The 22,842-nt window shown below is 35.4% G+C and overlaps 2 protein-coding genes across 3 annotated transcripts; both read left to right on the top strand.

The window, feature by feature from the left end:
• Positions 1–4,186: 4,186 nt before the first annotated feature.
• si:ch211-148l7.4 (uncharacterized protein LOC563603 homolog) lies at positions 4,187–12,075 on the top strand. 2 transcript variants are annotated; one of them, XM_059333440.1, is made up of 2 exons: positions 4,187–4,341; positions 10,013–12,075. In XM_059333440.1, exon 2 carries the CDS (start codon positions 10,030–10,032, stop codon positions 11,656–11,658), a length of 1,629 nt encoding a protein of 542 aa, XP_059189423.1. In that variant the 5' UTR covers positions 4,187–4,341; positions 10,013–10,029; the 3' UTR covers positions 11,659–12,075. The 2 variants fall into 2 exon arrangements, with proteins under 2 accessions (XP_059189423.1, XP_059189422.1); XM_059333439.1 differs by having other exon boundaries at positions 10,010–12,075.
• A 5,373-nt stretch (positions 12,076–17,448) lies between these two features.
• Positions 17,449–22,774, top strand: snrpg (small nuclear ribonucleoprotein polypeptide G). The gene is made up of 4 exons (XM_059333436.1): positions 17,449–17,584; positions 18,012–18,034; positions 21,087–21,211; positions 22,547–22,774. The coding sequence occupies exons 1-4, from the start codon at positions 17,553–17,555 to the stop codon at positions 22,595–22,597; spliced, it is 231 nt and encodes a 76-aa protein (XP_059189419.1). The 5' UTR covers positions 17,449–17,552; the 3' UTR covers positions 22,598–22,774.
• The last annotated feature ends 68 nt before the right edge of the window (positions 22,775–22,842 follow it).

The raw sequence follows: 22,842 nt of genomic DNA, 5'->3' as shown, positions 1-22,842 counted from the left end.
CTCTCTCCTCCTCCTCCTCTCTATCTCTCTCTCTTCTCCTCCTCCTCTCTCTCTCTCCCTTTCTCCTCCTCCTCCTCCTCTCTCTCTCCTCCTCCTACTCTCTATCTCTCTCTCTTCTCCTCCTCCTCTCTCTCTCTCCCTTTCTCCTCCTCCTCCTCTCTCATCTTCCTCTCTCTCCTCCTCCTCCTCCTCTCTATCTCTTTCTCCTCCTCCTCCTCCTCTCTATCTCTCTGTCTTCTCTCTCTCCCTTTCTCCTCCTCCTCCTCCTCCTCTCTCATCTTCCTCTCTCTCTCCTCCTCCTCCTCTCTCTCTCTCCCTCTCTCCTCCTCCTCCTCTCTCTTTCTCCTCCTCCTCTCTATCTCTCTCTCTTCTCTCTCTCCCTTTCTCCTCCTCCTCCTCCTCTCTCATCTTCCTCTCTCTCCTCCTCCTCCTCCTCTCTCTCTCCCTCTCTCCTCCTCCTCATCTATATCTCTCTCTCTCCTCCTCTCTCTCTCCCTTTCTCCTCCTCTCTCTCTCTCCTCCTTCTCCTCTCCTCTCTCTTTCTCTCTCCTCCTTCTCCTCCTAATCCTCCTCCTGCTCCTCCTCTCTCTCCCCCTCCTCCTTTCTCATGTCTTTGTCTAGTGTTGGAGGCTTCCTTCCCCCATTAAAAAAATGACTCCTTTCTTTCTTTCACCTCTCTCTCCTCCTCCTCCTCTCTCTCTCCTCCTCCTCTCTCTCTCCCTCTCTCCTCCTCCTCCTCCTCCTCTCCAGTGGTCAGATGTTGGTAAACGTTCAGTCAGTTATTGAGTAAATCTGATTCTACTAGAAACAGCTGAGAAACCTTTTGGTAGATTAATGTTTTTATGGTTTTTATCTGGTTTTATCTCCATATTTCTGCTCCTCCTGTTCTGTGTCAGTAGTGAACCAGAGCAGCTCTCAGTACATGATGATGATGATGATGATGGTGATGATGATGATGATGATGATGATGCCTTTATTTAGAGCGTTTGTATTGTTCTCCTGTATTTAAAGTGGACTCTCATGCTTGTATTTAATATCAGTGTGACATTACCACTGATAATTATAATAACTGAAGATATGACAATCATCAGCCTTTGATCCTTCCCCTCCATTAGATCTCTCTAAGCTTCTTTTCTTTGGTTGCTTTGGAGCATTATGAAGCTTTTGAAGCTTTTTTTTTTTTAAATCAGGACTTGCTGTGATTGTAGACGACAACAAACTGAATGAGAAAACATCTTTCAGTCTTAATTCATATTCAGGAATTATTCAGTCCTTCTGAAATGAAGCAGGTGCATCTCAATAAATTAGAATATGATAGAAAAGTTTATTAATGTCAGTAATTTAATTCAAAAAGGTGAAATATCACATTCTATAGATCCATTACACACAGGATGAAACATTTCATGTCTTCATTTATTTAATTTATTCTAATTATAATGATTATGGCTTACAGTTAATGAAGACGTGAAATTCACTGTCTCAAAAAGATCTTAATTTTAGAAAAGACCAATTTTAAAAAGTCTGTTTAATATGGAAATGTTTCCTCTGAAATGTATGTCCATCTTATAACGACTTTTTATCTCATAATTTTGAGTTTTATTTCAATTTCAACTCTTATTTCAATTTAAACTTTTATCTCATTTTTTCCAACTTTTTTTATCTCAAAATTATGACTTTTTATCTCATAATTTTGACTTTTTATCTCATAATTTTGACTTTTTATCTCATAATTTTGACTTTTTTCTCAAAATCATCACTTTTTATCTCATAATTTTGACTTTTATCTCATAATTTTGACTTTTTTCTCAAAATCATCACTTTTTATCTCATAATTTTGACTTTTATCTCAATTTCTACTTTTATCTCATATTTTTTTTACTTTTTTCTCAAAATCATCACTTTTTATCTCATACTTGACTTTTTAAATCTCATTTCAACTTTTTATCTCAAAATTATGACTTTTCTATCTCAAAATTTCAACTTTTCTATCTCATAATTTCAACTATTTTATCTCATAATCTTGACTTTTATCTCATAATTTCGGCTTTTTTTATCTCATAATTTCGACTTTTATCTCAAAATGTGAATATTACAAAGGACCAATTTTTAAAAAGTCTGTTTAATATGTAAATGTTTCCTCTGAACAGTTTGTCATCTATATGACAATATAGATGACTTACTGAACTAGTGAAATGGACTCTTCATCATATTCTGATGTATTGAGCTGATCCTGTAAGTGACTTCATGGCATTATAATAATATTATTATAGCAAAGTGCTTCTGAAGATGCTATTTATGGTACATAAATTGAGTCAGTGAGAGTTTTTGCTTGGTTAAACGGCTATAAACTTGTTTTCATGGACTTTGTTTTCTGGATGTGAAGCAGTTTGATGTTTTAGTGAGTGTTGTTGTTGAATGTACGCCTTTAGCCTTAAACTAGTTTCCTTTCTTTCTTTCATTCAGGTGTGCCAACTGATTGTTCATTCCACGCTGTTTTTATCTAAATGTCATCATGTCCTCAGATATGTTTATAACTTAAGGCTGACAGAATAAAAACTTGATTAGTTTCAGAGGTGTTCGTGCTCTTTAAACCATCATATTTTACAGCTGTTTCTGGATTCACGGCTGCTTTCAGCCTGAAATGAGAAAATATGAAGTCATTAAAGTACACCTGCTGTATTTATGTTACACACTTCTTCATTTGGCATTTGTGACTTGATCAGATATTATGACTGTTTTTATTTTATTTATTAAAGACAAAACAAATTAACTTTACTTTTGATCACAATAAATTGGAAACTTAATGTAAAGTCAGTTTGTTTTTTATTTTATTGTGCTTCATTTATTGTTAAATAAGACGGAATGAACAGAAAAGCACAGACAAAAGCAAAACATTAGATTATCACCAATAAAATATAGATAGATTGATAAATAAATATAGAAACTACAGGACAAAACATTTAACATGCCAGCAGGACAAACAACAGGTTTAATGTAGGAAACTTGGAAAAAAACAGAGAAAAGAAAGGAAAAAGTCAATAATATATAACGATACTTTTTTCAGAACTGGTATATATATATATATATGTATAAATGTATATGTATATATATATATATATATATATATATATATATATATATATATATGCATTCAAAATTACTGAAGTAAAAGTACAAAAGTATCAGCATTAAAATGTATTTAAAGTATCAAAAGTAAAAGTACTCGTTATGCAGAATGAACCACTCAGATTGTTTATATATTCTAAATATATTATTACATTATTTGTATTGATGCATTTATGTTAGCAGTGTTTTAATTTTGTAAAGACCGGGCTCATTTTAAATACTTTATATATTGTGAAGAGGTTTTAAATAAAAAGAGGTGATGACTTTTAATTTTATCATGTTTTTATGTTAAATCTGTCAGATAAATGTAGTGGAGTAAAAAGTTCAATATTTGCCTCTAAATGTAGTGAAGTAGAAGTATAAAGTTACATAAAATGGGAATACTCAAGTAAAGTACAAGTACCTTAAAATTGTACATAAGTACAGTACTGGAGAAAATGTACTTAGTTACTTTCCACCTCTGAATTTTCCATCTGCAGTATCAATCAATCAATCATTCAGTCAATCAATCAATCAATCAATCAGATTTTATTTGTATAGCACTTTTCATACAAGAGAGATGTAACACAAAGTAATTTACATAAAAAGGAGAAATTAATAATAATAATAATAACAAAACATAGAAACAAGCAAACACCCTCCATCCACCATCCCATTATAAACAAAGCTCAAACAATAATATAAATTATATTAAATAATATTAACGATAAAAGTCAGCTAAATGACATGTAATGTAATATAATAAAAAGTAAATAAATAAATAAATAAATATATATATATATATATATATATATATATATATATATATAAACTAGATAAAATAAATGAAAGAGATGATGTTGTAACACTAAGATGCATGAGCAGAAAAATATTTTAAAAACGTTCAAGTAAAAGCCAAATTAAAAAGATTAAAAATACGAACAGTCTCTGATGGTATAAATAATTAATTATACATTTGTGGTTTCTAATATTAATTCCGTTAACAAAGAGAGCAGGTGAATTCCTAGCTCTTATTGTGAAGGGGTCAGGTGAAGTGAAGCGGAAGTGACGCAGCCAGCTGAGAGCAGCAACATTAGCTGATAAACTTCAGTTTCACTTCTGCAGCGACGATAAAATGTCAGTTTGTCTGTTTTTAGAGGAAAAGAAGCCAAATATCAGCGCGACGAGCCGCCAGGTGTCAACCAGCCGCCTGACAGCCTCTACCTGAGAGGAAAGGTGAGTTATACCACATTATATTCATGTTTATAGCATGTCAGAGCAGCTAGCAGCGAGCTAACGCTAGTTAGCCACCAGGGAGCTAACATCTGTTAGCATTGACTTCTCTAAATGTGACTCCAGCTGCTGCTGGGAAGCTTTAAACTGTCTTTATGTGTTTCTGTTAGATTATAACTGATATTAATCATCTCTAATGTTAGCAGGCTAGCTAGAAGGCCCAGCACAACATGACTAGTACCGCCAGCTGTTCATATAATAACTATCAATAATAATAATAATAATAATAATAATAATAACTAATAAACAACTAATTCCTCTGGTTTCAGGTCTCCACCGACCTGTTTTAGGCTTTAAACAGTGGTGGAGAGTTACTAAGTACATTTACTCCAGTACTGCACTCAAGTACTATTCTGAGGTACTTGTACTTTACTTGAGTATTTCCATTTTCTGTAACTTTATACTTCTACTTCACTACATTTATCTGACAGCTTTAGTTACTTTTGACATGAAAATCATGATAAATTTAAGGTGATAAGATGTTTTTCTTTAATTAAACATCATAACAGTATATTAAGTAGTTAAAATGAGCTCTATCTTTAGGAAATTAAAATGCTGCTTACATAAATGCATCAATAATAATAATAATCTAATAATATATTTAGAATATATAAAACAATCTGAGTGGGTCCATTCTGCATATTGAGTACTTTTACTTGACTTACTTTTACTGTGAAATGTAAAGTAGTACTTTTACTGTAGTGGAGTAATTCCACAGTGTGTATTAGTACTTTTACTGTAGTGGAGTAATTCCACAGTGTGTATTAGTACTTTTACTGTAGTGGAGTAATTCCACAGTGTGTATTAGTACTTTTACTGTAGTGGAGTCATTTCACAGTGTGTATTAGTACTTTTACTGTAGTGGAGTCATTTCACAGTGTGTATTAGTACTTTTACTGTAGTGGAGTAATTCCACAGTGTGTATTAGTACTTTTACTGTAGTGGAGTCATTTCACAGTGTGTATTAGTACTTTTACTGTAGTGGAGTCATTTCACAGTGTGTATTAGTACTTTTACTGTAGTGGAGTCATTTCACAGTGTGTATTAGTACTTTTACTGTAGTAGAGTCATTTCACAGTGTGTATTAGTACTTTTACTGTAGTGGAGTCATTTCACAGTGTGTATTAGTACTTTTACTGTAGTGGAGTCATTTCACAGTGTGTATTAGTACTTTTACTGTAGTGGAGACATTTCACAGTGTGTATTAGTACTTTTACTGTAGTGGAGTCATTTCACAGTGTGTATTAGTACTTTTACTGTAGTGGAGTCATTTCACAGTGTGTATTAGTACTTTTACTGTAGTGGAGTCATTTCACAGTGTGTATTAGTACTTTTACTGTAGTGGAGTCATTTCACAGTGTGTATTAGTACTTTTACTGTAGTGGAGTCATTTCACAGTGTGTATTAGTACTTTTACTGTAGTGGAGTCATTTCACAGTGTGTATTAGTACTTTTACTGTAGTGGAGTCATTTCACAGTGTGTATTAGTACTTTTACTGTAGTAAAGGAACTGAATACTTCTTCCAACACTGGTTTTAAATTCATAAAAGTACCACACAATTTTTATTTATTGCATCGAGGCTTTTTGACTTTGTCAGGAACTTCTATTGAAACAAAATAAAAAATAAATCAAGCTCACTAAATTGTTAAATTCCCTGGCGAAAATCATGTTTGTGTTGTTTCAGTTAGAATATAAGATTATAAAACAATATATAGTGAATTGTATACGGGTCAAAATTAGGGCTGGACGATATAAAAGATATATCAGTATATATATTTTTAAATGTGATATTGAATTAGACCATATCACATATATCGATATAGTTCTTTTTTTTTTTCTTCTTTCTTTATAAATGCTGCCCTTACTAGGGTTTGTCATATTTGGTTCTTTTGTAATGTTCCTTATTCTTTTCTCATATAAATATATTTACTTCAGAAAAAGATTAGTCAATATTAAAATAAAATATTAATTTGAGACATCTTCTAATACCCCTCAGTAATAGTCTGGTAACATAACAATCTTTTATTTTATTTTCTCTTGAGGTTCATTTTACAATTTATTGTTTTTAATTGAAAATGAGGGCTTTGCTGTCAAACTAAATATTAAAACTAATCTTTTAATGTATAAGGAAGCCAACCAAAGTCACCAAGAGGTAAGAAACAGATTGGATGATAAATAATTGTTTGTTTGTTTGTTGTTAATACTCTTTTTATTGTTTTTTATAAGCACAAACATTAGAAAGAAAAACAATCAGACAACAAAGCACAAAACAAAACAAAATAAGTCCCGCCCCAAACTAACAGTGATTGATGCGCTATATATTTCTATTTATGCATAAAATAGGTAAATAAATAAAAAGACGACAGGTAAACAAAGAGCACATTCATAAAATAAATAAAAGGGCAGCCAGTCGTCATCTTCCAGAGACAGATGAAGAGCCAAAACTTCTGTAAAAAGGAATCAAGGGTTCCCAGATCCTCCTGAACTGGTCCGGTTTGTGATTAAAGTCATGTGAGGAATATATATCTAATATATCTGTGATATTATCCACATGTCGACTGGAGGATCTGGGCTGTTCACCACCGCAGCAAGATACATTTTTTAGCCAAAAACAACTAGATTTATCAACAGAGATTTGGTGTCTGTGCCCGAGAAATCGTCTGAAGCATAATTAATAAGTAGATAGAAAGAAGGAGTCAACAAAAACTGTTTATAAATCATTGTTTTAAGGGTGTTTTATGGATCATTTAAGGCAGTAGTTCTCAACCTTTTTGAGTCGCGACCCCCAATTTAAAATGCATGTTGTCCGTGACCCCTGCTCAACCAAAAAAAGACACAAAATTATAGAAAAAAACTAAAATACTTAAAAAAGAAACAAAATGACCAAAAAAGACACAGAATTACCAAAAAATGACAATAAATTACTAAAAAGACGCAAAATTATTTTAAAAAAGACACAAAATTACCAAAAAAGGAAACAAAATGTCCAAAAAAAGACACAAACTGACCACAAAATTATCAAAAAAAGACACATAATGACCAAAAAAGACACAAAATGACCAAAAAAAGACATTAAATGACCAAAGAAGACAGAGCTGACTTCCAAAATGATTTGGCGACCCCCAGAAATCATATCGCGACCCCAATTAGGGTCCCGACCCCAAGGTTGAGAATGGCTGATTTAAGGGGCAAAACCGACCTGTTAACATAAGAGAAAGTAACAGAAAGCTAAAATAAGAGGAAGATTAAATATCTACCGTATCTCCTCAAATAGTACCCGGGGCTTCAAAAATCAGTTTGGGACCCGGCTAATAATAGGGGCAGGCTATTATTTGAAGGAGGCTTTTATTAAAAAAAGAAAATCAGAGCAGCTCTGACCGGCACTTTTTAGAGTGTTTGACACAGCGCGTTGTAGCTAGTTACCAGGATGTCGGCCATATTGGAAGTACTGGGATGTAAACAAACAATGAACAGCTGAATGTTCATTTTAACAGGATTTAAAATGTGTAAACTAGTAAAAAGCCCAGAAGAACGTGTGTAAACGGCTGGACTTTCCAGAGAATGACTAGGACAGCAGAGAAACAACCATATTTACCTACAGGACTAACTCGTGGAGACAAACTTCTAAATACAGAAATCTGTTAGCGTCAGATGATGTTTCCTGAACGGTGTTCTCTGTAGATCACCTCCTGGTTGGAGTTAGGGTTTCAGTTTAAGGTGAGGCCTTGTAGAGAGAACTGTTTGGGTTCAGGTAAACTTGGGCTCATGTTAACAACTTAAAGGAGGACTGGTTGGGGTCAGGGGTCAGGTTGGTGACTGGTTGGGGTCAGGGGTCAGGTTGGTGACTGGTTGGGGTCAGGGGTCAGGGTGGTGACTGGTTGGGGTCAGGGTTCAGGTTGGTGACTGGTTGGGGTCAGGGGTCAGGGTGGTGACTGGTTGGGGTCAGGGTTCAGGTTGGTGACTGGTTGGGGTCAGGGGTCAGGGTGGTGACTGGTTGGGGTCAGGGTTCAGGTTGGTGACTGGTTGGGGTCAGGGGTCAGGGTGGTGACTGGTTGGGGTCAGGGTTCAGGGTGGTGACTGGTTGGGGTCAGGGTTCAGGTTGGTGACTGGTTGGGGTCAGGGGTCAGGGTGGTGACTGGTTGGGGTCAGGGTTCAGGTTGGTGACTGGTTGGGGTCAGGGGTCAGGGTGGTGACTGGTTGGGGTCAGGGTTCAGGTTGGTGACTGGTTGGGGTCAGGGGTCAGGGTGGTGACTGGTTGGGGTCAGGGTTCAGGTTGGTGACTGGTTGGGGTCAGGGGTCAGGGTGGTGACTGGTTGGGGTCAGGGTTCAGGTTGGTGACTGGTTGGGGTCAGGGGTCAGGGTGGTGACTGGTTGGGGTCAGGGTTCAGGTTGGTGACTGGTTGGGGTCAGGGGTCAGGGTGGTGACTGGTTGGGGTCAGGGTTCAGGGTGGTGACTGGTTGGGGTCAGGGTTCAGGTTGGTGACTGGTTGGGGTCAGGGTTCAGGTTGGTGACTGGTTGGGGTCAGGGTTCAGGTTGGTGACTGGTTGGGGTCAGGGGTCAGGGTGGTGACTGGTTGGGGTCAGGGTTCAGGTTGGTGACTGGTTGGGGTCAGGGTTCAGGTTGGTGACTGGTTGGGGTCAGGGGTCAGGGTGGTGACTGGTTGGGGTCAGGGGTCAGGTTGGTGACTGGTTGGGGTCAGGGTTCAGGTTGGTGACTGGTTGGGGTCAGGGGTCAGGTTGGTGACTGGTTGGGGTCAGGGTTCAGGTTGGTGACTGGTTGGGGTCAGGGTTCAGGTTGGTGACTGGTTGGGGTCAGGGGTCAGGTTGGTGACTGGTTGGGGTCAGGGTTCAGGTTGGTGACTGGTTGGGGTCAGGGTTCAGGTTGGTGACTGGTTGGGGTCAGGGTTCAGGTTGGTGACTGGTTGGGGTCAGGGTTCAGGTTGGTGACTGGTTGGGGTCAGGGTTCAGGTTGGTGACTGGTTGGGGTCAGGGGTCAGGTTGGTGCAAAAAAAAAGACACAAAATTACAAAAAGACAGAATTATAAAAAAAGACACAAAATTACAAAAAAGACACAGAATTATTTTAAAAAGACAAAATTACAGAAAAAAAGCTAAATTCCTTTAAGAAAAAGACAAAATTACAAAAAAGACACAAAATTACAAAAAAGACACAGAATTATTTAAAAAAGACACAAAATTACAAAAAGACAGAATTATAAAAAAAGACACAAAATTACAAAAAAGACACAGAATTATTTAAAAAAGACACAAAATTACAAAAAAAAAAGACAAAATTACAAAAAAAGACACAAAATTACAAAAAAAAAAGACACAAAATTACAAAAAAAAAGACACAAAATTACAAAAAAGAAGGACTGGTTGGGGTCAGGGGTCAGGTTGGTGCAGGTTAAGGTAAGGGGGACACATATCGACGGGGAACAGAAAGAGGACGGCTTTTATTTACTAAAAATAGTTTTTACACCCGGTTACTAAATGAGGCCGTCATTAATAGGCCCGGCTTTACATTGAGTAAATACGGCATGTTATAAAGACAGCTGAATGCCTTTAACTGAGTCTCTTGTGTTGTGTGGTTTCCTTCTGTCCCCCCAGCAGAGAGGAAGGTGGGGAGGATGGATGGAGTCAGCTGGAGCAGCAGCAGGACTCAGGAGTCCTTCAGCCGCTCCAGGACCGCAGCAGACACTCTGTCCAGACTCGCCAGCTTCATCGCCCGCGCTGACACCAAACCACACACACAACACAAGAGGCAGCAGCAGCAGCAGCACCAGGCCCACCAGGCCCACCAGGCCCAGCAGCACCACCAGGCCCACCAGGCCCAGCAGCACCACCAGGCCCACCAGGCCCACCAGGCCCAGCAGGCCCAGCAGCACCACCAGGCCTCATACGTGTGTCCAGAGTGTGGTAAAGGCTTCCCTTACGCCACAGATCTGTTGCAGCACCAGGAGGTGAAACACTCGTTACCCAAACCCCACCGCTGCTCCTCCTGCCTCCAGGAGTTCTCCCTCAGGTCCTCCTTACAGCTGCACAGGTGCAGCCACAGCTCCTCCCTGTGTGATGGAGAGTCGGAGGGTCCTCCCTGTCCCACCTGCAGCCCAGACCCTGTCCCGCCCCCCCACCGCCAGCCCCCCCTCCTGGACATCAGCCCCTACGCCTGTGCTCCTTGTGGGCGGGGCTTCAGCCACAAACAGGCTCTGCTGCACCACCAGCAGGCCGGGTGTAGTGAACCAGCGTCTCCGTCAGATATAGTGGACGCTAGCAGCCTGCCAGATGATTCTCCTGCAGGTTCTGAGGCAGACTCCACCCAGTCGGACTCCTCAGAGACCCTGCTGGGGTCCGGCAGCAGCAGCAGGGCGCTCAGCGTCTGTCACTTCTGCTCCAAGATGTTCCGCACTAAGGTGGGCCTGCAGCGCCACAGTGAGAGCAGCCACGCCGAGGAGGCGCCGAGGCCTCCGCAGGGAGCCAGGAGCAGAGCAGGGACGCTGAACGGAGATCTCCTTATAAAGACAAAACCCAGAAAGAAGCTTCTGAACTGCCGCTCCTGCGACATGGTGTTCAGGAGGACCTCGGAGCTCTACATGCACAGGAAAGAGAAGCACAGCAGGGAGAAACAGACCAGGAGAGAACCCAGACCGGCGGCCAGGAAACGACGCAGGAGAGCAGGAACTTATCCCTGCCAGGTCTGTGGGAAGGTCTTCATCCACCATTTATCACTTAGGGCTCATTACAAACAGCACACACACTCAAACTTCACCACAATCACAAACCAGCCTGTAGAATCTACTGCCAAAGACTCTCAAAGACCAAATCATAAAGTCATAGTAGAGAAGAAGGCTGGACCAGGGAGACCCAGGAAAGTTCCCCGCTTAGAGAGCAAGGTCCAGGATCCAGGGAGGAGGAGCAGAGAAGTGCCTGACGAAGAGGAGGAGGAGGAGGAGGAGGTGCAGAGGGAGTTCCCGTGCCCGTCCTGTGCTGAGGTCTTCTCCCAGCAGTCCCAGCTGAGGGAGCATGTGGAGCTGCACCAGTCCAGCGTGAGGAGGAGAGCGTGCAGCGTGTGCAGCGACCACATGGACTCCTGCAGGTGGTCGGGCTCCCGGAGGCCCCGACCCTACCACTGTGTCCCCTGCCGGCAGGCCTTCACCGCGCTGGACGCCTTCCTGCAGCACTGCCAGGAGCACCTGAGGCTCCGGGTGGAGGAGGACTCCATCTCAGAGGCCTGCACACAGCAGCTCCTCAAGGCCTGACGCTAGCACGGACGCTAGCTAGCAGGAGACGCTAGCAGGAGACGCTAGCAGGAGACGGAGGACAAGGTGATAAAAACCAGGTCAAACAGTAAATCTGATGAAATGATCTCGCTGCATGGACAGATAATTTACCTTGACAAGATTTATTACATTAAGATTATTAAATCTAGAAATAAGCATGTTGAACATAGGGTTGTCACCATACTAAAATGTTCAACTGAATACCATTTTCGATACCACCAGGATAAAAACAAAGACCCCAAAATTTAACAGAAATATTTTTATTAACAAGAAAAATACAACATGTAAAAATGAACAGAACCACAGGTTAAATATTTATAATAAAAACAGTTGTGCAAAAAGAAACTGCAGCTATGATAACAAGCTTCAGATACTCGATACAGGGTTTAACCAGGGTTGTCAAAAGTATCGATACTTTTGACAACCCTAGTTGAACACTTAAAATAAGGACGACGTCACTACTGGAAGTCTTGTCTTTTTTGTCATTTTACATCCTTTTTTTGAACATTCGGTTTTTTGTGTGTTATTTTTGGTTAATTTTACATATTTCTTTTGTAATTTTACATAATTTTTTAGTCATTTTGTGTCTTTTTTTGGTCGGTTTACATATTTTTGGGGTAATTTTGAGTCTTTTTTTGGTATGAAGTCGTATTATTTATACGCAGATTGAAGAAAAATGCGATGAGGAATTCCTAGAAACAGGGAGTGTTCAGTGTTCAACATGCATGTTGAATGCTTGAAATAATAAATTAACTCTTAAAACCATTCATTTATCTCTTTTGTACATTTTTTTTTTGTCTTTTTGGGTCATTTTGAGACCAAAAGAAGATGTAAAAAAAAAAAAAAATGACCAAAAAAAGACACAAAATAAGACACAAAAAGACAAAATGACCAAAAAAAGACACAAAGACATAAATTGACCAAAAAAAGACACAAAAAAGACCACTCTGCTTGGGCCAGTTCATCTCTGCTGGCAGCTTTAATTTATCTGGTTTTAAGAGTTAATTTCTTATTTTACATGCTTATTTCTAGATTTAATAATCTTAATGTAATAAATCTTGTCAAGGTAAATTATCTGTCCATGCAGCAGATCAAACCTTTACGGTTTGATCTGGTTTATAGACCTTTTTGTGTCTTGTCGTTGGACAGCTGAGTGATGAAATCTCTGTGAAATTCTTGTTGATTGACCAGTTCACTGATATTCACACATCTAGTTTATTTCCAGCTGCGCTGCAGGTTAAATGTTGTCCACAGCAGCAGAAGGACTAGTTAAAGCATTTATTACATGTTCCATTTAATCCACAGCTGCATCTCAATAAATCACAATATGATGATTAATGATTAATTTCAGTAGTTCAAGTCAACCAAGTATTGAGTCATATAGAACAAACTGTTCAGAGGAAACATTTACATATTAAACACACTTTTAAAACTGATCTTTTTGTATCAAATTAATTTGGAGACGGTGAATTTTAGGTCTTCATTAAATATAAGCCATAATCATTATAATTAGAATAAATTAAATAAATGAAGAAATGAAATGTTTCATTCTGTGTGTAATGGATCTATAGAATGTGTTATTTCACCTTTTTGAATTGAAATACTGACATTAGAGCTGCAACAATTACTCAATTAATCGAACAATAATCGATTATTAAATTAATCGTCAACTATTTTGATAATCTAATAATTGGTATGAGCAGTTTTTTTCAAAGACAATAAGTCCAAATTCTCTGATTTCAGCTTCTTCAATGTGAATATTTCTGGTTTCTTTGTTCCTTTATGACAATAAACTGAATATCTCTTTGGTTTGTGGACAAAACAAGAGATTTGAGGACGTCATCTTGTGGTTTGGAAACACTCATTAATATTTTTATACATTTTATTCACCAAACAACTAATCCATTAATCGTTTAAATAATCCACAGATTAATCCATAATGATAATTATCGTTAGTTGCAGCTCTAACTGACATAAATAAACTTCTATAATATTCTAATTTATTGAGATGCTCCTGTATAAATCACATGAACTTCACTGATTAACAGATTTTCAAATGGTTTCTACATTCTCGACTGCCGCTTCATTTTCAGAAAGTTAAATTATTTTTGCTCCCAATCCATTTCAATCAGCATGTAGATCGTTTACTTGTATAATTGGATGTTTAATCCATTTGGAAATGGTTAATTCTAGTGTGTTCATGTGCGTTTGGGACTTTCACCACCTCAGACTGGAGTCACTTCCAGAACAGAGTTGCTTTAAAAATCTGTTGTTGTGAAATCACACAAAACAAGAAGCAAAAGTTCTGCAAGAGAAGATTCCTCCAGCAGCAATAACACACCAGTTTAGCTTTATTACAACATGAATAAAGACAACACAACTTTAATAAACATAAAACAAACTGCTTCCCTGTGACACAGACAGTCTGCACCTTGATTTTCATACTTTTCATGAAATACTTTGAACCAGAAGCAGCATGAACAGTTTAAAAAACATGCAAAAAACAAACTTTTCTTTTCTTTTCTGAGGGAAAACCTGCAGCTCCGGAGCCTCATGAGGCTCTTCAGGCTCTGACAACAACAAAAAGTACATTTTAAAGTTAATTTCTCATTGGTGTAGGCCCAAAGCAATTTATATTCTTCAATTGTAAAATTGTTAAGCTTATATACGGCAACAAAGCATTTATTTTTAACATACAGTCATGGAAAAAATGATCAGACCTCCTTGTTTTCTTCAGTTTGTTGTTCATTTTAATGTCTGGTTCAACTAAAGATAAACAAATATAATGATAACAACAAATATATATCATAAGAGTTTAATTTAAGAGCTGATATCTAGACATTAAACATGGTTTTATTGATAATAACCAAAATCATCATCAAGAGAAACCATGTTAAATGTCTAGATATCAGCTTTTCATTATTTAATAGTCTAATCATTTTTTCCATGACTGTATTAATGCTATAAAAGCTTAAAAAGCCTTATAAACTAAACATTTTGCCAACTTCAAGTCTAGTTTAGAGTTTTCTTTCTATTCCAAACTCCAAAATCATATTAATAAATGCTCATTTTGACCAATTAGTCATGTTTGTAGACTAATTTAGACTTAGTCGGCTATTTTATTTTCATTCATAATAAGGTTTGCAGCTTAATTTCGACAATTTTCCTCTTATTTTGGCCAACAACGGCTCTTAGGTAGCCCAAGGTCTCAATAACATCATAAAGTATTAAATGTGTTTTGAACAGTTGACATGATCTTATTAATATTAAACCTGGCTATGCAAACAGACAGACTGAAGGTTAATGTGACGTGTGTTTTGGTGAATGAACAAGAATCAGCAGGAGGTTGGTGGGATTTTTTTCTTCTTATAATAATTTTCAGCTACTGTGAAAATGTAAAGAAAAGTTTCACAGGTTTTGAAGCTTCCACTTTTTTTTATGAAGGGTCTTTTGTAAATTACTTTATGGCTCTTTCTAGAAAACATAATTAAACTATTCTCATTTGATGTTTGATGTCTTGGTCCTTTATTCAGCTTTTCTGAACACTTTTTCATCCTGTGAACTCAGAGTAGAGCTGGCCGAAGAGTTATATCCTATACCCATAAAATGACTAAAAAAAAGACACCAAATGACCAAAATAAAGACACGAAGACACACAAAGACATAAAATGATTAAAAAAAGACACAAAATGACTAAAAAAAGACACAAAATGACTAAAAAAAGACACAAAATGACTAAAAAAAAGACACAAAATGACAAAAAAAATACACAAAATGACTAAAAAAAAGACACAAAATGACTAAAAAAAAGACAAAATGACAAAAAAAAAGACACGAAGACACACAGACATAAAATGATTAAAAAAAGACACAAAATGACTAAAAAATACACAAAATGACTAAAAAAAGACACACAAAGACATAAAATGATTAAAAAAAGACACAAAATGACTAAAAAAAAGACACAAAATGATTAAAAAAAGACACAAAATGACTAAAAAAATACACAAAATGACTAAAAAAAAGACACAAAATGACCAAAAAAAAGACACAAAGACACAAAAACACCGTGTTGAAAGCTGCACCAGAAAGACGAAGAAAGAAAGAAAGAAAGAAAGAAAGAAAGTTTAAAAAAAAAACCTTCTCGACTGAAAAAAAAAATCCTGAGAAACTAAATTGATAAATACATTTCTTTTTTTGTTTTAATGGGAGCAGAAAGTGTGAGTGCATCACTACATGACACAGCACCTCAATCATCAGAATATGATAGAAAAGTTTATTCATGTCAGTAATTCAATTCAAAAAGGTGAAATAACACATTATATAGATCCATTACACACAGAATGAAACATTTCATGTCATATCTGATATATATTCAGGCTGAATATCCATATACGATATATATCCTGATATTTTTATCTCAAAGTGAGAGCAAATGTTCAGTCAAAGTCAGATATGACATGTCACAAGTAGTTTTATTGATTTATTAAATGAACATAAATACTGTAGAACAACTGGAGAACCTTTTTAAAATCAAAGCTCCATAAAGTGCACATTTAAATAAAAAATATCTTAAATAATAATAGCCTATGAAATAAAATAGGCCAATCTTTTTCTGAAATTAATATTTATGCAAACCTCAGTGTTGCATTTTTCCATTTTTTTGCCCGATAACTCTGCATTATAACCATGTTTATCTTTGTTCTAATAAAGATATTTTTGCTGCCTCAGCCATAGTCCTGGAACAAAATTTAGTTTAAAGCTTCAATTTATCATATATAAAATAAAATAGGAATAAACACTAAAATAAACAGATTCATTGCTTTTTAAAAAAACAATTTAAAAAACAATAAATAAAAACAAAGCATAAAACACTAAAACAGGAGCAGAGTCTCATGCTGGTTGAAAGCAAATGAATAAAAATAGGTTTTAAGATGAGTTTTAAAATAACATATAACATAAATGTTATGTTTCATATTATTTATCCATTAACTGTAAAATGCACAATCCACCTATGATCTGACCCTCTCCTCTACCAGTATTATTATTATTATCATCATTATTATTATTATTATCATCATTATTTTTTTATTATTATTATTATCATCATTATTATTATCATCATCATTATTATTATTATTATCATCATTTTTTTTATTATTATTATTATCATCATTATTATTATGATTATTATTATCATTATTTGTATCATTATTATTATCATTATTAAAAAAAAAATTTTATTATTATTATTATCATCATTATTATCATTATTATTATTATCGTTATTATTATTATCATTATTATTATTATTATAGTTATTATTATTATTATCATTATTATTACTATTATTATTATTATTATTATTATCATCATTATTATTATCGTTATTATTATCATTATTATTATCGTTATTATTATTATTATCCTTATTATTACTATTATTATTATTATCCTTATTATTATCATTATTATTATTATTATCATTATTATTATCATTATTATTATTATTATTATTATCATTATTATCATGATTATCATTATTATTATCATGATTATCATTATTATTATCACTATTATTATTATTATTATTATTATTATTTTTTTTTTTTTTTTTTATTGTTATTATTATTGTTATTATTATTGTTATTATTATTATATGCAGGTGTCCTGTTGACCGGTAGTGACGTAGTGTCTCCTCCTGTCCTGTGGTGTCGCTGTTCAGACCAGCAGCAGCTTGTTGTTGTTAGTAACTTCCGGTTCTCAGAACACGTGCTCCTCCCGCGGGTTGGTGAAAACGTCGCAGCTCCGATCAACTGTTAGTTGTGTGTTCGTTGTGTTAGTGGTGTTGGTTGTGTTGCAGCAGAGAGAAGATGAGTAAAGCGCATCCTCCAGAGCTGAAGAAGTGAGTTACTGAGTCTTCTTCATCTCATTTAAACACGTTTTATATTAGCAGGGGAACAGATTCTCTCTTACTGTTCCTATTGTTTCTATGGAGAGGAGCTAACACCGCTAGCATGTGGCTAACACCGGTCTGTGATCAGTAGTTATAGCAGGAGATCCATAAAAACCAGCACAAACAGACTAAAAACACTTTATTATCTCAGTGAAAGGTGTTACAAAGATGTTATGTTTTACATGTTATTAATGTGGATGTGTATTTGTTGACTGGGAGGTTTTTATGCACTTTATTTATGTCCATAGTGAGTTTTTACTCATTTATTGCTACTTTTGCACTGAACAAGGAATGCTCTTCATTTCGTTGTACCTGATACAATGACAAATACAAATATTATTATTGTTATTAACTCTGTGTTTTTATCTGTTCTCAGGTTCATGGACAAGAAGCTTTCATGTGAGTATAAATAAAGTTAAATATTAAAGTCCAACCAGCTGTAGACTGGGACATTACTGGGTTCTGACCAGTCCACATTATGGTTTATATCAGGTTTTATTTAATGGTGAACTCTAAGTTGGCTGAGAGGATTATCTATTCTATTCCATTCTATTCTACTTTATTTATTTCAGCATGTATTCACATACTATGAATGTGGCTTGTTCTTCATGCAGGAAACACAAAGACAAGAACACAATACAAGGACAAACAGCAGCATTATGAGCAATAAAATAAATTAATAGTAAATGAGAGAGTGCAGTATTACATAAAATAAAAGTACAAGAGTCCAAGTTTAAGAGTTCTTTAGGAGGGTTATTGCTTTAGGGAGAAACTGTGGAGGTGGCCTGATGTTTTAGATATATTATAATATATTATTATATAATAGCCCTGAACAGCCGTCCAGATTGTTATATATGCTCTGTTTTCTTATTTCTAAGTATTTTAGATCCACATTCTTCTCAGCACTAATTATCAAAGTAACTGAGTTATGTTGATTTTACTTTATACAACCTGATGAACTTAAAATGAGTCAATAATAACTGAAATAAGCCTCCTGGTTCATTTAGTGAATTTAGCATTATAGAACAGACTCCAGAGTTATAACTCTGCATGTTACAGCAATTAATGGTTTTATGATATTATGGCTGTGGGGTAAAAATAAAAAAAGGGGTTTTGAAAGAATTTCAATGGGAGGACTAAAAAAGACACAAAATGACCAAAAAAGTAACAAAATTACTAAAAATTACTAAAAAAATGACACAAAATGACTAAAAATGACAAAAACAGACACAAAATTACTAAAAATGACAAAAAAAGACAAAATTACTAAAAATGACTAAGAAAAAACACAAAAAGACACTAAATGACTAAAAAAAGACACTAAATGACTAAAAAAAGACACTAAATGACTAAAAAAAGACACTAAATGACTAAAAAAGACACAATGACCTAAAAAAAGACACAAAATGACTAAAAATGACAAAAAAAGACAAAATCACTAAAAATGACTAAGAAAAAACACAAAAAGACACTAAATGACTAGAAAAAGACACAATGACTTAAAAAAGACACAAAATGACTAAAAATGACAAAAACAGACACAAAATTACTAAAAATGACAAAAAAAGACAAAATTACTAAAAATGACTAAGAAAAAACACAAAAAGACACTAAATGACTAAAAAAAGACACTAAATGACTAAAAAAGACACTAAATGACTAAAAAAGACACAAAATGACTAAAAAAGACACAATGACCTAAAAAAAGACACAAAATGACTAAAAATGACAAAAAAAAGACAAAATCACTAAAAATGACTAAGAAAAAACACAAAAAGACACTAAATGACTAGAAAAAGACACAAAATGGAAGCATTTTTGTCCGTAAGGGTTGGTGTAATTTGGCTTCAAAGTTTAATTAAGAGTTTAATATAAGAGCTGATATCTAGACATTTAACATGGTTTTATTAATAATGATTTAGGTCATTATCAATAAAACCATGTTAAATGTCTAGATATCAGCTTGTGCACACAGGAGCATCTCAATATATTAGAATATCATAGAAGAGTTTATTTATGTCAGTAATTCAATTTAAAAATGTGAAACAACACACATAGATCCATTACACACAGAATGAAACATTTCAGGTCTTAATTTCTTATTATAATGATTATGGTTTACATTTAATGAAGACATAAAATTCACTATCTCAAGAAGTGTTCTATATTACAAAAGACCAATTTTTAAAAAGTCAGTGTGTGCAGATTGAAATAAAATAGTGTCAAGTGAGCACTAAAGTCTATAATAAGCTGAATTTAACAGGCGGTGTGTTTAGGAAAACTCTTCTTTAACCCTCTAGAGTCTCCAGAAGACTTGTTGCCTCCATCAGAGTATAAAACAAAGCAGCGTGGAGCCCTACTGTACATTTACCTCTAAAGTTCTGGCTGTAAACTCCATGAGGCCAGTTTCAGTTTGATGATGATATACCAAGTAAAACTGGAGACAAGCTCAAATAGATTTAGTATCAAATGATAGAACTGGATGGAACCCTCTTATATGGTAGATTTGACACCTTTGCTCACATTTAACATTCTTTATTGAGCATGATAGTGTTTAGAAAGTTAAAAAAAAGGTTCAAAATCACATTTTATGTTGGACTAAAGGACTAAAAAAGACACAAAATGACAAAAAAAAAGACACAAAGACTAAAAAGGGCACAAAATGACCAAAAAAGACACAAAATGACCAAAAAAAGACACAAAAAGACAAAAAAAAAGGCACAAAATGACAAAAGACACAAAAATACTTTAAAAAATGACCCAAAAAGGCACAAAATTACCAAAAAAAGACAAAAAAATGCACCAAATGACCAAAAAAGGCACAAAATGACAAAAAAAAGACAAAAAAGGCACAAAATGACCATAAAAGACACAAAATGACCAAAAAAAGACACAAAAATACTTAAAAAAATGACAAAAAAATGCACCAAATGACAAAAAAAGGCACAAAATGACAAAAAAAGGCACAAAATGACAAAAAAAAAGGCACAAAATGACAAAAAAAAGACACAAAAAGACTAAAAAAATGCACCAAATGACCAAAAAAGACACAAAAGGACCAAAAAAAGACACAAAATGACGTACAAAGACCGAGGCAGGATGAAAAGGATTCCCAAATGGACAAATAGCCCTATAAGACTCTACAGAGTTAAACTACACAACAGAACCAGAAGATCAGTCTCAGTTCAGACCTGCTGGAGCTGAATAAAGAACATCAGCTGAACAAACTGTAGAACTCTCACACAGAAGAAACGTGATTAAAGCTGTAACTTCATTGTGTGTGTGTGTGTGTGTGTGTGTGTGTGTGTGTGTGTGTGTGTGTGTGTGTGTGTGTGTGTGTGTGTGTGTGTGTGTGTGTGTGTGTGTGTGTGTGTGTGTGTGTGTGTGTGTGTGTGTGTGTGTGTGTGTGTGTGTGTGTGTGTGTGTGTGTGTGTGTGTGTGTGTCCTGTAGTGAAGCTGAATGGGGGCCGGCATGTCCAGGGCATCCTGAGGGGCTTCGACCCCTTCATGAACCTGGTGGTGGACGATTCTCTGGAGATGGGACCAGGAGGACAGCAGAACACCATCGGCATGGTGGTCCGTACCTCCACCACTCACTCTAATATATATATTCTGCTCTTTATTATATATATTCTGCTCTTTATTATATATTCTGCTCTTTATTATATATATTCTGCTCTTTATTCTCTATATTCTGCTCTTTATTCTCCATTCTGCTCTTTATTCTCTATTCTGCTCTTTATTATATATATTCTGCTCTTTATTCTCTATATTCTGCTCTTTATTCTCCATTCTGCTCTTTATTCTCTATTCTGCTCTTTATTCTCTATTCTTAATGTCAGCTAGTCCCACCAAGAGATCAGAGCTGTGTCTAAGACCACTCTCATTAACCCATTTAGTCCTAAAACGTCTGTAAAACTGCCTGTAAACCTCTGATTGGTGATTTTAAAATCAGCCCCTAAAACCTGAAGTTTCTCTGTAAATCCAACAGAAGTGTCAACTCTTCTACTAAATAATAGATTTTTATAGAAATGACATTCATAAAGTATCTGAGAGCTTATAGCTGTTATATCTGAGCTCCCTCCGCTATAGTCGTCTTCACCATGATTTATAAGTTCTGGAGAAGTCCCATGATGCATTGGGACACTCACACATGGATTCTCATTTTCTGTTATTTTTTTAGTCATTTTGTCCTTTTTTAGTCGTTTTGTGTCTTTTTTTTGTCATTTTGTGTCTTTTTTTGTCATTTTGTGTCTTTTTTTGGTGATAATTTCAAAGTTCTGGAAAAGTCCCATGATGCATTGAGACACTCCCACAAGTTCACTTGAAGCTTATTCATTAAATTATCATTGTAATATCAATCATTGTAAGACACAAAATTACTAAAAATAAGACGCAAAACAACAGAAAAAAACACTAACTTTCTTAGACACAAAATGAGAAAAAATACACAGAATTATCAAAAAAGACACAAAATTATTTTAAAAAGACACAAAATTACCAAAAAAGATACTAAATTATTAAAAAAAGACACAATTATTTAAAAACACAAAATTACCAAAAAAAAGACACTAAATTACTATAAAAAAGACACACAATTACCAAAAAAGATACTAAATTATTTTAAAAAGACACTAAATTATTAAAAAAGACACTAAATTATTTTTAAAAAGACACAAAAAATTTTTTTTTTTTTAAAAAGACACAAAATTACCCAAAAAGTAATTAAAGGGACCTTCCACACACAACACGGTAAAGTGCCATTCATATAAAACTCACATTAAACTTTCATATCAAGGTGGGGGCCACAAAATATCATCACGAGGGCCACAATTGGCCCGCGGGCCGCCAGTTTGGGACCCATGATGTAAAGTATTGTATGTTTTAACCCTTTGTGTTGTGATGGTGCAGGTGATCAGAGGGAACAGCATCATCATGTTGGAGGCCTTGGAGAGAGTCTGAGACGCTCTGATGGAGGAGGAGAGATCTCCACCTTTCTACTTCCTGTTTCACCTTTTCACTTGTTGTTTTTTAGTTTTATTTTGAAGCGGTCGAGTCTCTGATCTCACTGACTTCTGCTTTTGTTTGAACATATTTTGAATTGTGATCTTGTGAATAAATCTTTTTTTTTTCTTTGTATTTTGAGTATTTTTATTTCTGGCCACTAACGGTTCAGTCTCATCAACCATCTGAAACAGAATTATTAA

Source organism: Centropristis striata, chromosome 5 (assembly GCF_030273125.1).
Source record: "Centropristis striata isolate RG_2023a ecotype Rhode Island chromosome 5, C.striata_1.0, whole genome shotgun sequence".
NCBI lineage: Eukaryota > Metazoa > Chordata > Actinopteri > Perciformes > Serranidae > Centropristis > Centropristis striata.
Note: the sequence above shows the minus strand (reverse complement) of the source record. Positions and strands in the feature narration are given on the sequence as shown.

Excerpts from the sequence above, each read along its gene's own strand:
- si:ch211-148l7.4 (XM_059333440.1), top strand. The coding sequence starts at position 10,030 with ATGGATGGAGTCAGCTGGAGCAGCAGCAGGACTCAGGAGTCCTTCAGC.
- snrpg (XM_059333436.1), top strand. The coding sequence starts at position 17,553 with ATGAGTAAAGCGCATCCTCCAGAGCTGAAGAA. Across the intron at positions 17,585-18,011 it reads CATCCTCCAGAGCTGAAGAA|GTTCATGGACAAGAAGCTTT; the intron begins GTGAGTTACTGA and ends ATCTGTTCTCAG. Across the intron at positions 21,212-22,546 it reads AGAACACCATCGGCATGGTG|GTGATCAGAGGGAACAGCAT; the intron begins GTCCGTACCTCC and ends GTGATGGTGCAG.